General features: G+C 36.2%; 1 protein-coding gene and 1 long non-coding RNA gene across 2 annotated transcripts; both read right to left on the bottom strand.

Annotated features, from left to right (window-relative positions):
• Positions 1 to 257: 257 nt before the first annotated feature.
• On the bottom strand, positions 258 to 8183 carry LOC140813330 (uncharacterized). Its single transcript, XR_012113894.1, has 3 exons — positions 6543 to 8183; positions 917 to 1144; positions 258 to 658 (listed from the first exon to the last, which is right to left on the bottom strand). It is a non-coding gene; the product is annotated as an uncharacterized lncRNA (long non-coding RNA).
• A 5937-nt stretch (positions 8184 to 14120) lies between these two features.
• On the bottom strand, positions 14121 to 15787 carry LOC140812129 (peroxidase 72-like). Its single transcript, XM_073170336.1, has 4 exons — positions 15470 to 15787; positions 15078 to 15269; positions 14809 to 14974; positions 14121 to 14740 (listed from the first exon to the last, which is right to left on the bottom strand). Exons 1-4 carry the CDS (start codon positions 15701 to 15703, stop codon positions 14328 to 14330), a joined length of 1005 nt encoding a protein of 334 aa, XP_073026437.1. The 5' UTR covers positions 15704 to 15787; the 3' UTR covers positions 14121 to 14327.
• Between the last annotated feature and the right edge of the window lie 332 nt (positions 15788 to 16119).

Below are 16119 nucleotides of genomic sequence, written 5' to 3'. Positions count from 1 at the left end.
TTAAAAGCATATAGCTTTAAGACATACAGCTACGCAAGGTTTCCAGCCTGTATACCATATTCAAATAATCGATTTTTTTAAGGACCCATCATGCTTCCGTATAATATATTGAACTGTTTACCTCTTCGACCGGAGTATCATAAGGATTATATCCACCGGGTTTTACAGACTGCTGCTCATAACCTAACCATGCAGTCGCAATAGATGGTTCTTGAAGCAGATTCCTTCAACAATAATTGACACAAACCTGTTTCGTTTCCTACCTCAGAGTGTATAGTAAAAAGCTCAATTTGAAACCATAAATTAGAGGGGCAAAAGCCTCGGTTCTTTAATTGAAACATAACAAATTATTATTACATAGTAACCTCCTGTAGAGGAGGATAAACTTGTTTAGATACTAATCGTTGCTGAACTTACAGCACACATAAACTTTGAAAGAGAAAATATTACAAATATTTTGAAAAAAAACGAAGAGGTTGAGTGATGTCTTCATCTTCCTTCAACCTTCTTATTTATAGAAGCCCTTTGCGGATTTTGATTTACGGACTTCAATTCTTGCCATAGCTTTTCTTTATTGCCAACCAGTTGTGTTTGGCATTATCTCTTGAGTGGGTTAGGTGGTTGAATGGTCCCTCCACCTTTTCTTGATTTGAAATGTCTACCATTTAAAAGTGCGGAAATAATTTTTTTTTTAAAAGCTCGCTATTACAAAATAACATTTAAAATAATCATATTTATTTACCAATAAAAATAGTGCAGTTTCAAATAACCAAACTCGTCCAAAATCATACGTAAATATAAATGTATAAAATCTCAAAATCATCAACGTAGGAAAATATTCATCTCTACTCAATATCAATATCAAAAAATCATAAATGCACGGAAAACATGTGGTCCTCGAGTCGTGTCACCCCACCAGGTCTGTCTACTCAGTGTTCAGCACTTCCAGTCCTCTCAATAACAAGCTCATCTGCATCACACACGCCTAGTGAGTCTAAAGACTCAACACACATGTACCGTTAATAACAAATACATATACATAGCACACAGCAGTGAAAAATATCATACTCAACACATATTTCATGAACTTAAAAGCATAACGTAAACGTGTCGTATAAAATCATGTCGTGACAACTCATGTCATCTCATATTATCATATACGTGTCAAGACAGCTCATCGTGTCATCATAAACTTAAACATATTCTTCTACTTGAATTCAGTTCATTAGTTGTCACTTTCGTATCAGCTCTATCGTATCAGTTCTATCGATGGATCCATCTATAAAAACCATGGTACCCGGCGGCGGAGGACATCAGCGACAGCATTACCCGCTCACTGAGCCCGGGCCTCAGCTCATCATATCTCATATCATGTCAATGGGAATACGATCGCCGGGCTCCCTTTGGGGCCTTTACCTCACGATATCTCCAATCATATCATCGTATACATATATCGTCAGTCACAACCAATTCACATCCTTCAAAAATATCATCATTTTCATCACTTAATAAAAGCATGCATATGCGTAACTTTTCATTTAAACCAAGCATGCAACGTATTTATAATAATTGCGTAAAGATCGTGAAAATTATGCATGAACATTTAAATATCATATATTTTTTCTCAGGGCGCTGCCAGGACCAAAATCTCACCCCGGGTGCCAAATGATCATTTTGCCCCTAGGAAACCCAAAAATTTCCGTTTCACCCTTCGACCTCTAAATTGACCCGAAGCTTACCAAACTCCTTAAAATATCCCAAAACATATTTAAAAGCATTCATAGACGTAAAGGCGAGCCCATTTTACAACCTAACCGATTCGTTTTGAAACTTGGACTGGGGTCTCGTTTTTAACTCGAATCGGGCCGAAACTTAACCAAATCTTTCCCAAATTCTTACCATACCTTAAAAACATCTAAAAGGTCCTAAAAACCTCAAACCAAACCTTTAGACACTCGAATAAGACCCTGAACATCGCCTGGAAATTCCAGCAAGCCATCGCCCAACTCTAGCCGTGACCCGAGCATGCTTCTGACTACTTCATGCTTAAACCGACTCGAAACCAGACCCGAACACGGCCCTAGACTTGACCCTTGGACATAACTTAAGACCATGGTTAAGACATTATTAACTCAGAACCAGCACCTAAGCCCCAAAAAATCAGAACCATGACAGCTGCTACAAGAGACTCAAATTGTGCAGCTTTCATGTTTCTGGTTGCACAGCTTTCTCCAGCCAACCAAGCCACGAACCACCTTAATTAGGCGCATCCTAGGATCCTTAGAGACTGCCTAAATCATAGCCAAGAGCCCCAACCCAGTCCCTAGCCGAAACCATAAGATCAAACACCTACAGCCCTTACAGGCACCCCAATTCGGTGCCGCTGTAGTTTTTTAGTTCCAGCCTTCTTTATAGCCAACCAGCTCATGAACCACCACACCAAGACTCATCCTAGGACCCTAAGACATGCCCCACACCGTAGCCAAGAGCCCTGGACCAGCCATATGCTAAACAACAAGATCCAACACCTACAGCCCCTACATGAACCTCAATTCTGTGCGGCTATATTTTTCTAGTTCCAGCAACCTAGCTGCCAATCCAGGCCATGAACCATCCTAACAAGACTCATCCTAGGACCCTTAAACAACTAAAAGCCACAGCCCTTTGCACAAGAAATCATAGAAACGTGAGTTATCATTAAAAAGATGCATGATATGAAACAAAAACCGAAAATCCTTTATACTCTAGATTGGATCGAGAATTCCATCAACAAATAAACATATTACAGCAGGTATATAGCATATATGATGCAGCAATAAAAGTACGTGGCGTGCCTTAACGATATAGTGGCAAGGGAAAACGAAGAACGAGTGCCGGAGGCAAATTTTCCTTCAAGAGTGGAACTTGGCCGAGACTTCTATGGTGGGATTTACTGTAGCCGAGGGACTTTTAGATGGGAAAAGGATGGGTGTCGGCTGTTGGGGGTTATGGGTAGGTAAAGAGGTGTTTTGGATTAAATAAAATAGTAAATTAGGAATTTATTGGACACTATCTTTGTTAATTAAATTTTTAAAATATATTTAAGCCCAAAGGGCTTAAAAATAGACCCAATAAATCCATATACACTCTCGAAAAATATATCGTTTTGGAAAGTTCTATAAAATACTAGTCAAACCGTCAAATCGTCTCCCGATTCGATAAAAGTTTGTGTACCTATAAAAATAAAATCTTGTGGGTAATAATACCCCATCAAATCACATTTTTGAAAATACTCTTAAAAACACCTTATCTTAATTTATAAAAATAAATCGTGTGATAAAAATAATTTTCCTGAAAATTCTCCCGTCTTCGTTCCTCATTCGAGCGTGAAATGCAACTTAAAACTCTAATGCTTGAATTCTTAAAATTTCATTAATTAAATCCTATCATGCATGAATTATGAATAAAATTAAACATAAAATAATGAATGAAACATGTATTTTAGGCTTTAAAACAATTTTATAAAATATCAAATAAATTTAGTAATTTACATGCATGTGGTTCTCATGTACCTTCAGATTTTCGGGACGTCTCTTCCCCCTTAAATTGAATTTCGTCCCCGAAATTCTCTTAACCTTGATAGTCAAAAAGTTTAGACTTAGTTCTAGTATCCCAATAGTCTACGATTCTGCGGCGCTACTCTGATAAAATAATAAATCTTAAGATGTCCTTATGTCTCCTCGGTCTCGATAAACTCTACCTTCAACTTATAACGACCCATGGTGACCTAGTTCCATTTTTCTATAACCTCGAATTTCAACTTTTCTCAAACTTCCCAATATTAGAAATGGCAGTCCGAATTTTTATCGTGTCTTACTTTTCTTATACTATACACGTAATGTTCATTGATCTATTACATTTATATTTATGCAATTCACCCTAAGAAATCTTAGTACCAAAATTTACTGATCGATTCCTATCCTCGATATAATACAATCAAAATTTAAACTTTATCTCAACCCCATAATAATATTAGCCTAAGATCCTTGAATCGAATCTTTATCTTACGGTACCAAACTTACGTAACTTAATTATTTACAAGTACCTCCCAAATATTAAATTGTTACAGACCTTAACCTCGAGTAATGTAAATCCATAAAATCCAAAATGTACGATACCGATCTTTTTCTTAAATAATGAAATCTTTCTAGTATCAATTATATGCTTAAACTATTAATTTCCTCATTGGAACGAATATCGCATTCTTACATATTCTTAATGCTTAAGCGTATAAAACTTAGTAAGTTATCACATGGTAGCCTTAAACTAACTCTAATAAATCAACTTCGCTGATAGCTCTTAGAGTTCTAGAATCTCCATATCACGATTTTAGATTTCTTATTTGATAAAAATCTTAATATTCGTTCATTGGCAACCTATGTTGAAACCAATAAATTCCCTTTTGTTTTTTGTTATTTTACCCTTTTTTTTTGAATAAACACTTATCTCATAAACCTGAAATTCAATCTTACTCAACCCAAGTAGTAATATACAATATAACTCCAACACACATATCCGCTTAGTTCCAAGTTTCTTAATGACTTCTAAAAATTTCTCAAAACAAGGTGTCTACCTCACCTCTTACATGCGTCTATCACATATCATATCCATCCATCACACCCAACATTCTAGTAAAATTAAATTCCAACAAAGGTATAATTTTAACTCTTAATATACGATTAAAAATAATGATACATCAAACTTAAGTTCCCAAAATTTTGTTAACTTCATGTCTACTCTTATAACTTAACTAACTAATCAACTTCACCTTAAATTGTCATCACTTTAAATTCTTAATTTTCCACATCATTATTTCACTAACACTTAAATTTTTAAGCCCAAGATTGACTAATCCTACAATGTCCTTGATTACCATTTCTTATAACATCATCACCCAGATATCTCAAGGTTTCAAATATACCTTCAAATCTAAATCATCAAAAATTCCGGTCAATTAAACTATTCGCTTCTCACTTACTGCTAAACAAATCCCCAAATTTCTTAAAATGGCAAAATTAATTTTTTACTTTCCTCGAATATTATCCGATTTGTCCTTAATCTCAAGAATCCAACAATTACCCATAAGTTCTTGTCGTTCCTAATCCCACTTTATATGTTTCTCGTACATAAATTTCAGAAATTTCAAGTTTATTAAACTCAAAATCAATTCTCATAACCTCGAAAAATTATTGATTTAACCCAAGTGTTCCTCAAAGTTCGAATTTAATCCTCAAAAAATTTTAAGATTGGCAATTAGGCCCTTAAAGTTACATTTTTGTCCCTACAACTCTTCGATATTTGCATTACTGGTCCCCAAAAATTTTCGTTTTTTGTCTCATTAAACCTTAAAATTCTCAAAACTCATAATTTAATCCCAAAATTCGGTAAATTCAAATATCGTCCCTTATAATTTTTTTTTTGCACTTAGGTCCTCAAATTATTGGTTATTACAATTAGCTCCTTAAAATTCTCAATCCATGCAACTCAATCCTTAAATCCCACTAGGTAGAACATGCATCCTAAATAATTTCTACAATTTTATACTTCCAAAAATCATCGTAGTATTCGAATAATTATTACTTATGTCGAGTCCTCAAAATTAACTCAACTGGCAACCACGAACCATCAGTAATTTCTTAGAAAATCTACAAGTCCCCAAGGCATTCATAATTTTTAAGTTTAATTTATGACCCACAAGTAGAACATCAGTACTTACTAACCAAAATTAATATAGTTAAATTATTTCCAATCCTTCCTAATGCCCAAAAACCAAATTCTTACCAATGTCCAATTCCACCACAAAACCATTATGCATGAAAATCATATAATTTCTCATTTCATGTCGAAGCATGCATAAAAATTTTAAAGCATCTAATCTCAAAACATAATGACACATAAACATGTACTGCAAAGCATATATCATGTAAACATGCAGGTGATGGCATTAAAAAAATTTAAATCATAAAAGCTTACGGACTTGAGGATTGAAGACTGAGCGGCAGAAGCTAGCCGTGGCACAACCCTATACAGGACTCTTGCTCTGATACCAACTGAAATGTCTACCATTTAAAAGTGCGGAAATAAATTTTTTTTTAAAAGCTCACTATTACAAAATAACGTTTAAAATATTCATATTTATTTACCAATAAAAATAGTGCAGTTTAAAATAACAAAACTCGTCCAAAATCATACGTAAATATAAATGTATAAAAATCTCAAAATCATCAATGCAGGAAAATATTCATCTCTACTCAATATCAATATCATAAAATCATAAATGCACGGAAAACATGTGGTCCTCGAGCCGTGTCACCCCACCAGGTCTGTCTACTCAGTGTTCAGCACTTCCAGTCCTCTCAATAACAAGCTCACCTGCATCACACACGCCTAGTGAGTCTAAAGACTCAACACACCTGTACCGTTAATAACAAATACATATACATAGCACACAGCTATGAAAAATATCATACTCAACACATCTTTCATGAACTTAAAAGCATAACGTAAACGTGTCGTATAAAATCATGTCGTGACAACTCATGTCATCTCATATTATCATATACGTGTCAAGACAGCTCATCGTGTCATCATAAACTTAAACATATTCTTTTACTTGAATTCAGTTCATTAGTTGTCACTTTCGTATCAGCTCTATCGTATCAGTTTTATCGATGGATCCATCTATAAAAACCGTGGTACCCGGTGGCAGGGGACATCAGCGACAGCATTACCCGCCCACTGAGCACGGGCCTCAGCTCATCATATCTCATATCATGTCAATGGGAATACGATCGTCGGGCTCCCTCTGGGGTCTTCTCCCATAAACGGGCTCCCTCTGGGGCCGTTTCCCTCACGATATCTCCAATCATATCATCGTATACATATATCGTCAGTCACAATCAATTCACATCCTTCAAAAATATCATCATTTTCATCACTTAATAAAAGCATGCATATGCGTAACTTTTCCTTTAAACCAAGCATGCCACGTATTTATCATAATTGCGTAAAGATCGTGAAAATGATGCATTAAAATTTAAAATATCATATTTTTTTGCTCAGGGCGCTGCCAGGACCAAAATCACACCCCGGGTGCCAAATGATCATTTTGCCCCTGGAAACCCAAAAATTTCCGTTTCATCCTTTGACCTCTAAAATTGACCCGAAGCTTACCAAACTCCTTAAAATAACCCAAAACATATTTAAAAGCATTCATAGACGTAAAGGCGAGCCCATTTTACAACCTAACCGATTTGCTTTAAAACTTGGATCGAGGTCTCGATTTTAACTCGAATCGGGCCGAAACTTAACCAAAACTTTCTCAAATTCTTACCATACCTTAAAAACATCTAAAAGTTCCTAAAAACCTCAAACCAAACCTTTAGACACTCAAATAAGACCCTGAACATCGCCTGGAAATTCCAGCAAGCCATCGCCCAACTCTAGCCGTGACCCGAGCATGCTTCTGACTACTTCATGCTTAAACCGACTCGAACCAGACCCGAACCCGGCCCTAGACTTGACCCTTAGACATAAATTAAGACCATGGTTAAGCCCTTATTAACTTAGAACCAGCAACTAAGCCCCAAAAAATCAGAACCATGACAGCAGCTACAAGAGACTCAAATTGTTCAGCTTTCATGTTTCTGGTTGCATAGCTTTCTCCAGCCAACCAAGCCACAAACCACCTTAATTAGGCTCATCCTAGGACCCTTAGAGACTGCCTAAATCATAGCCAAGAGCCCCAACCCAGTCCCTAGCAGAAACCATAAGATCAAAACACCTACAGCCCTTACACGCACCCCAATTCGGTGCCGCTGTAGTTTTTTAGTTCCAGCCTTCTTTACTGCCAACCAGCTCATGAACCACCACACCAAGACTCATCCTAGGACCCTAAGACATGCCCCACACCGTAGCAAAGAACCCAGGACCAGCCATATGCTAAACAACAAGATCCAACACCTACAGCCCCTACATGAACCTCAATTCTGTGCGGCTATATTTTTCTAGTTCCAGCAACCTAGCTGCCACTCCAGGCCATGAACCATCCTAACAAGACTCATCCTAGGACCCTTAAACAACTAAAAGCCACAGCCCCTTGCACATGAAATCATTGAAACGTGAGTTATCATTAAAAAGATGCATGATATGAAAAAAAAAACTGAAAATCCTTTATACTCTAGATTGGATCGAGAATTCCATCAACAAATAAACATATTACGGCAAGTATATAGCATATATGATACAGCAATAAAAGTACGTGGCGTGCAGGGACGTAGCCAGGAAATAGTTCGAGACTGGGCTGAATGCCTACTAGCGACGGCTCTTCCAAACATCGTCGCCGATCTACATCGGCGACGGTTTTAAGTAAACCGTCGCCGATTCTAGATCGGCGACGGTTTATAGAAACCGTCGCTAAATAGCCACGGTTATAAGTAAACCGTCGTAATTTTAGCGACGGATTTAGTAAAACCGTCGCTAAACCATCCGTTTTTATTTTTTTACCCTGGGCTATGGGCTAAAATTTTTAAGTAAATCTGTCGCTAATTGATCCATATTTTTTAGTAGGCCCAAAAATCTAGCATGGGCTAGAGCCCACCCCAGCCTTTGGGGTGGCTTCGTCCCTGGTGGCGTGCCTTAACGATATAGTGGCGAGGGAAAACGAAGAACGAGTGCCGGAGGCAAATTTTCCTTCAAGAGTGGAACTTGGCCGAGACTTCTATGGTGGGATTTACTGTAGCCGAGGGACTTTTAGATGGGAAAAGGATGGGTGTCGGCTGTGGGGATTATGGGTAGTTAAAGAAGTGTTTTGGATTAAATAAAATAGTAAATTAGGAATTTATTGGACACTATCTTTGTTAATTAAATTTTTAAAATATGTTTAAGTCCAATGGGCTTAAAAGTAGACCCAATAAATCCATATACACTCTCGAAAAATATATCGTTTTGGAAAGTTCTTGAAAATACTAGTCAAACCGTCAAATCGTCTCCCGATTCGATAAAATTTGCATACCTATAAAAACAAAATCTTGTGGGTAAAAATACCCCATCAAATCATATTTTTTAAAATACTCTTAAAAACACCTTATATTAATTTATAAAATTAAATCATGTGATAAAAATAATTTTCCTGAAAATTCTCCGGTCTCCGTTCCTCGTTCGAGCGTGAAATGCAACTTAAAACTCTAATACGTGAATTCTTAAAATTTCATGAATTAAATCCTATCATGCATGAGTTATACATAAAAATCAAACGTAAAATAATGAATGAAACATGTATTTTAGGCTTTAAAACAATTTTATAAAATATCAAAGAAATTTAGTAATTTGCATGCATGTGGTTCTCGTGGACCTTCTGATTTTAGGACGTTACATGATTTGTCTCTTTCTAGATCATTTATCTCCTGACATAACCAGTGGATATGAGTTTGTATTATATCAGCTGAGATCTTGTTCCCTTCTTCTTTTAACAATATGTAGAGATCTTTAGTATTTTCCAGCTGCTTTCTTATCTCTTGATGCGTCTTTTAGAAACCTTTAAATATGTATAATACATTTTTCTTTAGGTTTCGACTTTGTTCTTGTGTATTTTTATTGGTTCCCACTTACTCTATTTATAGTTGTAATCGAGTCCAATTTTCATTGGTCATTTAGTGGGTGAGTCATATGCCCACTAAATTTTGTTCGGGAATCTTTTGCTTTTTTATCCCCAAAGAAAAGTGATTAGGATCACATGTCCACTTATTTTTGTCGAGAAATCTTAAACTTTTGATGTCCACGAGGAAAACGTGGTTGTGGTCCTTCACCACTTGTTTCTGCCTGATGCTTTCTATCTGACCGGGGTCTGAAAGCCTTGCCGAATTCTGGCTCCTTCTGATTTGGGAACTCTGGGCAGGTATCCTCTGACCATCTTCCCACATGTGTCATGTTACAGAATTTACGATGAGTTTCTTTACTCCTTAGAAGCTTGCTATTCCACAGAAGATTTATTTTCTTTTCGAATAGATCTTTTGCAAAACTTGTGGTTTTTCCTGTCATAGTATTTAACAGGAATGATCCTTTTACCGAATTATGATAAAATTTGAACGGAAATCTTGACTTTATCCATTTCAGTAAGACAGACCCATAAACCCCATGATCTTCTGATAGAAATATGTCTTCAATAATTGAAGCAACAAAGGATGTTTCTTCTGACGGAGGATCTTCGATAAATTTTTGGACATTTGACTTTGGCCTCTTTAACTTGATAAAATGAAAAAAGCTTCGTGTGAGCCTTTCCCTGCTGTTTCTGGTACTGTACTGAAAAAGTATAGCTCCAGAATATCTCCTCTGGCCAAATAATCTTTATTGGCCCAAGTTTCATGAACAGCTTCCTGGATCCATTTCGGTAATCCTGAAATTTCTGGGAAGCTAGGCGATGTGGTATAAACTGAGGCAAGAGCCCCGAAATAATACCAAGCTTTGACCTCCTTTGGATATGAATTTGGTCTCATCCATACCCTAGGATATTTTCCTGCAACATCAACCCTGTTGGTAGCGGGGTTAATGCCTACTATTGTTTTTAATTTATCCCACAATTGTTGGTATACCCTGTAATGCAAAAATTGTAGCTTCATTAGTACCAGCCTTAGATTTGCCCTTTTCAGTATTAGGCCTAATGTTGATCTTTCCCTCTTCAATCCCCGAGGTGAAGGGTTGACTTAAAGACTCGAGATAAGGATCTGGAGTCTCAATTTTTGTTTCAGTCGACTCATCTAGAGATGATTCCGACTTAACACTTGTGCTATGGGTATTTGAATCCCCTGCTCTAAGGTATAGAGTCCTGTACTCGAAAGCTCTCCATTTGGGAAACTAGTGGCTTCTCAATGCCTTGGAGGATAGGCCTTTGCATTACAGACCATAACTCAATATAAGCCTGTAAACATCATGTGATTCGATCAGAGACAATTCTCTTATCGGCTTGTTGTAGTCTTCCCGCAACTCCTGCGTTTAAGACCAGCTTGTTGAACTCGTTTTGAAGCATTTCAAGGTGTTCCCTCAAATGCCTCTGGATCTTGATGATGGCATCGATATTACCGCTGTCCATCTCTAGTTAAAAAATCTGAAATAACATTTTCATTAGATTTTATTATCACAATATATCTCTAATATTTCCAAGACTTCCTAAGAATTTTTGTACATGTCCTGCTAGAGAATCCTTGATATCTCTGTAGACTAGGATTTTCTCTCATGATTCTTTGAACCATATTATGAGATATTGTTGTCTGGCTAAAGAATCCAGACAAATCTTCATGTGTTTCGTGTCGAAACACCCCGTCTTCAGTCAGATTTCGATTATGTTCCATCAGATTCTTCTTGACTCAAGACTTCTTCTTCTTCTTCATATATACTTTCATCTGAGGCAATTTCCTCAAATCGGTATACCTGAATAAGATCTTGGTAATAACATGCTTCTTCAATATCCAGGGTTGGATCGAAGCGTTTAATACCTTTTTTTCCATTTTCTGGACAATTGGTTGAGATATGACCTCTTGCTCCACATGTCTAGCAGTTACAATCTTTAAAACTTTTATTAACTCGAGTATGAGCTCTTCTAAAAGTTTTCTTTGTAGGTGTTTTTCCTGTGCTTCGAGAGGTACTCGATGCTTGGGATGATATCCAACTTCTTGATGGTCCACTTCTTTGTCCAGATTTGTAAGATCTGGCTTTCTGTCTAGATCAAACTGTTCTTGGATTCCAAGAACTTCTTCCACTTCTAGCATAAGGATGAGTTCTAAAACTTTTCTTCTTTTGCTTTGTTGGTTTACTTCCAATAATCGTTGGAAGATCATTTTCCTTACAACACAAGGAGTACGTTTATTAATACCCCTTATAAGTTTGTAATTCTTTTGTAATGCTGCCAAATGGCACAATTCTGTCAATTTTCCTTTAAAGAATATGCTCTCCGTGCCAATGTATCTGGATTTCCAGGAACATATTCCCTGATTAACATTTCTCTCCAGGGACTTGGCATCTTGGCGAAAAGGGCTGCATTTCTATGTCTTCTTAGACTCCTGAATTTCATCTATATTTAGTGAATAACATAATGTATTCATCCACTAAACATATATCATGTAATTCAAGACTATATAGTGCTTGAATATATTTCTTTTTCTTATATGTATGTTGACTGTTAAAATAGTCTACCTCTATAAATTGAGCTTTAAAAAGGGTAGCCATTTTTCCGGCTATCTCGCTAAGAGATTCTCCGGCTAGGACCCATTATTTGGTTTCTACCGAAGTCATGTCCCAAACAATTTTCACCGATCTCATAAGACTCATTTACAAAGTTTAATGAATCATTCTCTGTTGAGATCAAGCGTTCCTGCTGCGATTCTCATAGCTGATGTCCAATCATCTATGAGAACTTCTCTGTTTTTGAAATCTAATACATCTAGGTTAAGCATAACCTCATAAGGATGTATTGGTTCTAGAACAGATTTCCCATAGGGTGTTTGATGCAAAGGAATTTGATTCTTCTTTGACCTTGTTCCCGCTATGTGTGCTTCTCCACCGGTGTAAAAGCCTGATTGGGATTCTCTCATATTTATATTCTGAGATCCCACACTTTCTCTTGGTGGTTCCTGTGAAGATGAGCAGGTTATAGAGGTTGTTCACCTCCCATCGTGTTCATCTTCAGATCTACGACTTTGAGATTTGCGAAAGATTCGCAAGCTCTTGTAGATCCTCTAGACCAATCTTTTCTAAAGTTGTCATCAGATTAATTTATTTTCTAAGACATATTTAATTAGATTGATCATCTTTTCTTCTTCAGTCAAAGGGTTTTGCACGACCTTGGCCTTCTCTTGTTGATGTAACAAGGGTTCAGTTCCAAAGGATGGTGGTAACCTTCCTTCTGAAGTTCTCTTACTAGGACTTTGTTCTAGTATTTGAATTTTATTCGAATATAATTTAATATTCCAATAATTTCTTCTTGGTTTTCAAGGATTATTTCCACATTTTGTGGTACATAATACAACATATTGCCATAATTTTTTACCGTCTTTTGAGTTTCTCTAAGATCTCCCGAGAGTTTAGAGGAATCCGGTACTATTTCTAAGAACCTGTTGTTTTGAATCATAAGTTTACCTCAGGATTCTGATAAGTTCCTTCTAGATATCTAACCTTAGTTAGATCTTCCTGTTGCAAATATTCCAAATTTTTGGAATAGTTCCTGTAAAGAATTAATCTCGAACCTGGGTTCGGATCATGTAATTTGAGAAAATTATCCTCCTCAAAGATTTAATTATTTGATAATAATAATTTTGTATGTTTGAAATAATTTTATCTAGGCTCTGATACCATTTCTCTCAGAAAAATCGATCATTATAATATATAAAGGTATTTTGTTAATTTTAAACTCATTAGGGAGTTTGGACAAAGTTTTTGAGGTGTACGAAGTTAGGATAAAGTTGAGTTTGGGTTTGGCGATTTAAAACCAATCTACCTTTGATTTAATATAATATTAAAATAAGATATTCTAGCGAGAGTTTAACCAATATTTGTTTAATCGTAATTATAAAAAATAAAAAATTTGAAATCCATCGATTCAATATAAAAAATATCTTGATATGAACAAGATGAGATTGAATTAGAGTTCACATAGAGTTCAATGATATTAAACCTTAGTATATAATTCAAGTTATTTGGAAAATTAGAAAATTTGTAATTACATAAACATATTTATATAATGTTTTATTTAGAATTTGACTTGATATTATTAGATTTATATTACTTATAATACTTTTTTATATATATTCAAGGCCCGATTAAATATACAATACTTTTTTTTATAAGATTATGTTTATTGTGATACAATCTCAGATATTTTTATTTGTGAAACCGGTCAATCATGTCTATATTTATTATTAAAAATAATACTTTTGACTATAAAAATTATTATTATTTCATGAGGTTATCACCAAATTGACCTATAAAACTGTCTCACACGTGTTTTTGTGTTCTTGTAAAATAGTATAGACCACGCTCGCCAAATAGTAATGAAACTCACCTATCTCAAGTGAAAAATAGACTCCAAACACAAAGCTATGACATAAACAATATTCTCATTACCATAAACACAACGTGCTTTTATGTATAATCCCACCACACATCGTAAATTAAACAGAATCGTTTATATCATCTAGTTAAACAACCAAGTGAGGAAGATCAAGGATACTTGCATAAGAAATCAGAAATAGATGTATGCTTATTTATTGATTCTTGAAAACATACTGAATATCGGCATTTTAGCTATTAATCTTTCTGCAATTCTTCCTGATTTCTCCTCTGGCACCTGTCAGTGGAAAAATGTTTCCCATCTTCACCATGGACTTGGCGAATTGTTCCAAGAAAAGCTCGTTATCCGCAGCATAATTTTTCACTAACTCTAATGACACTTGATTCTTGGTAACCAGTACTTGATCAGAATTCAAGAGCCCCTTGAAACTCAATAAATTCTTGAAGTAGGTGTTGTCGAATTTGGTTGGGGTGACAAAATCTAAAGAAAATAGATTCTGATCCCCACCGGAACGCGGGCACGTGGCACGTAACTGGGATGCATAGGATTCATCTAAAGTGAAGTCAGGTTGTGAGTTCCCACTTTGGTTATAAAGCCTTTGCCTGAAGCTGACACATCTTGATTTTCCAATGGTATGGCTTCCTAATTAAACAGAAAAAGAGTTGTCAAATACATTGAAACAAGGAACAAAAAAGTCAAATAAAATTTACCAGATAATGCCACAAGATCAACAATATCAAGGCCTTTTAGCTTAAACTTAGTGAGGATGGTTTGAAACGTATTGTTAGGAGCTGGAATGTTGCTATTTGAGCCACTCAGACTGGCACCAAGAGAGTCCCTTCTTCCCAATGGGACCTCCCACCTTGGTCCACCAGCCTGTGAAAAAGAAATATCATCATCATTATATATATATTCGATTATGAATTTGTATAATCATACTTTGGAACATTTGGTTTTTCATGCTTTTGTACGTACTCACAAGAACTGTGGAATCTCTCGCGGCAAGAGCCATGATATCAGCACAAGAAACTGTGTCGGGACATTCTTGCTCAAGTGCCGATTTAATCTCATCAATTACTTCAAATCCGCGGGCCGAATTCCTGTTAGGATTCGACCCCTTCTCACTGACTATGCTTCCGCTGCTATCCAGAAGTACCGATGCATCGCACCCCTACTTAGAATCAATAAAAAAAAATATCGCATTTAATAAATCACAAGGTTTGCTCCTACTTGGACAACAACTGCCAAGTCAAATGAAATATATTTTAGCATCAGACTACGTAGTTGCGTATAAAAAACTTTACTATATATACCGTGAAAAAATCTAATAAAAAGCCATGCATGGCTGTGATGTTAAGTAGAGTGACAAACCTTAACGAAGCAGTCATGAAAATGAAGTCTAAGAAGCGAAGCAGCCATACGAGCTTCTCGAGCGACAGCTCTTGAAACGATAGAATAAACGATTTGTTGGGCTCGTGGGCATGATCGATCGTAAAACTGTGGATAAAGATAGCTTCCAGAGGTTTTAATGGAGAAGCCAAAAGGTGCAAGAACCAGTAGAGTGAGAGATAACATTAACATGTTGATCATAGTAGACTTGGCCATTCGATGCAAATTTGCTGCAGTGATGTAAGATGTATTGAGAGAAGAAACACGTACTTGGTTTTGATGAAACTTTTAGGTACAAATGGTGAGTATTTATAGAATATAGTTCAAACACATTTTGAGAGGGAGGAAGAATGGGATGGAGTTGGTGGAATTTTAGGAAGAAAATATTGTAGAAAGTTCATGACTTCATGTGCTTGACCGGGGCGATCTCGCGTATAGGTGGGATATATGAAACATGATTTTTTTACGTAAAATTTAAAATTATGTTGAGAACAGACGATCAATTGTACCCCGTCTGGGGGTCTGCCGGGAAAGTAAGATGTTTTCGGTTGAAACTAAATGGATAGACAAAATGGACAACTTGATAGAAGTTGGATTAGAAGCACCTGCATACCTGCTCCCTTCTATATACT

The sequence above is a fragment of the Primulina eburnea genome, chromosome 14 (genome assembly GCF_022965805.1).
Source record: "Primulina eburnea isolate SZY01 chromosome 14, ASM2296580v1, whole genome shotgun sequence".
NCBI lineage: Eukaryota > Viridiplantae > Streptophyta > Magnoliopsida > Lamiales > Gesneriaceae > Primulina > Primulina eburnea.
This window is presented reverse-complemented; position numbering and strand designations above follow the sequence as displayed.

Excerpts from the sequence above, each read along its gene's own strand:
- LOC140812129 (XM_073170336.1), bottom strand. The coding sequence starts at position 15,703 with ATGGCCAAGTCTACTATGATCAACATGTTAATGTTATCTCTCACTCTA. Across the intron at positions 15,270-15,469 it reads TTCATGACTGCTTCGTTAAG|GGGTGCGATGCATCGGTACT; the intron begins GTTTGTCACTCT and ends GATTCTAAGTAG. Across the intron at positions 14,741-14,808 it reads TGATCTTGTGGCATTATCTG|GAAGCCATACCATTGGAAAA; the intron begins GTAAATTTTATT and ends CTGTTTAATTAG.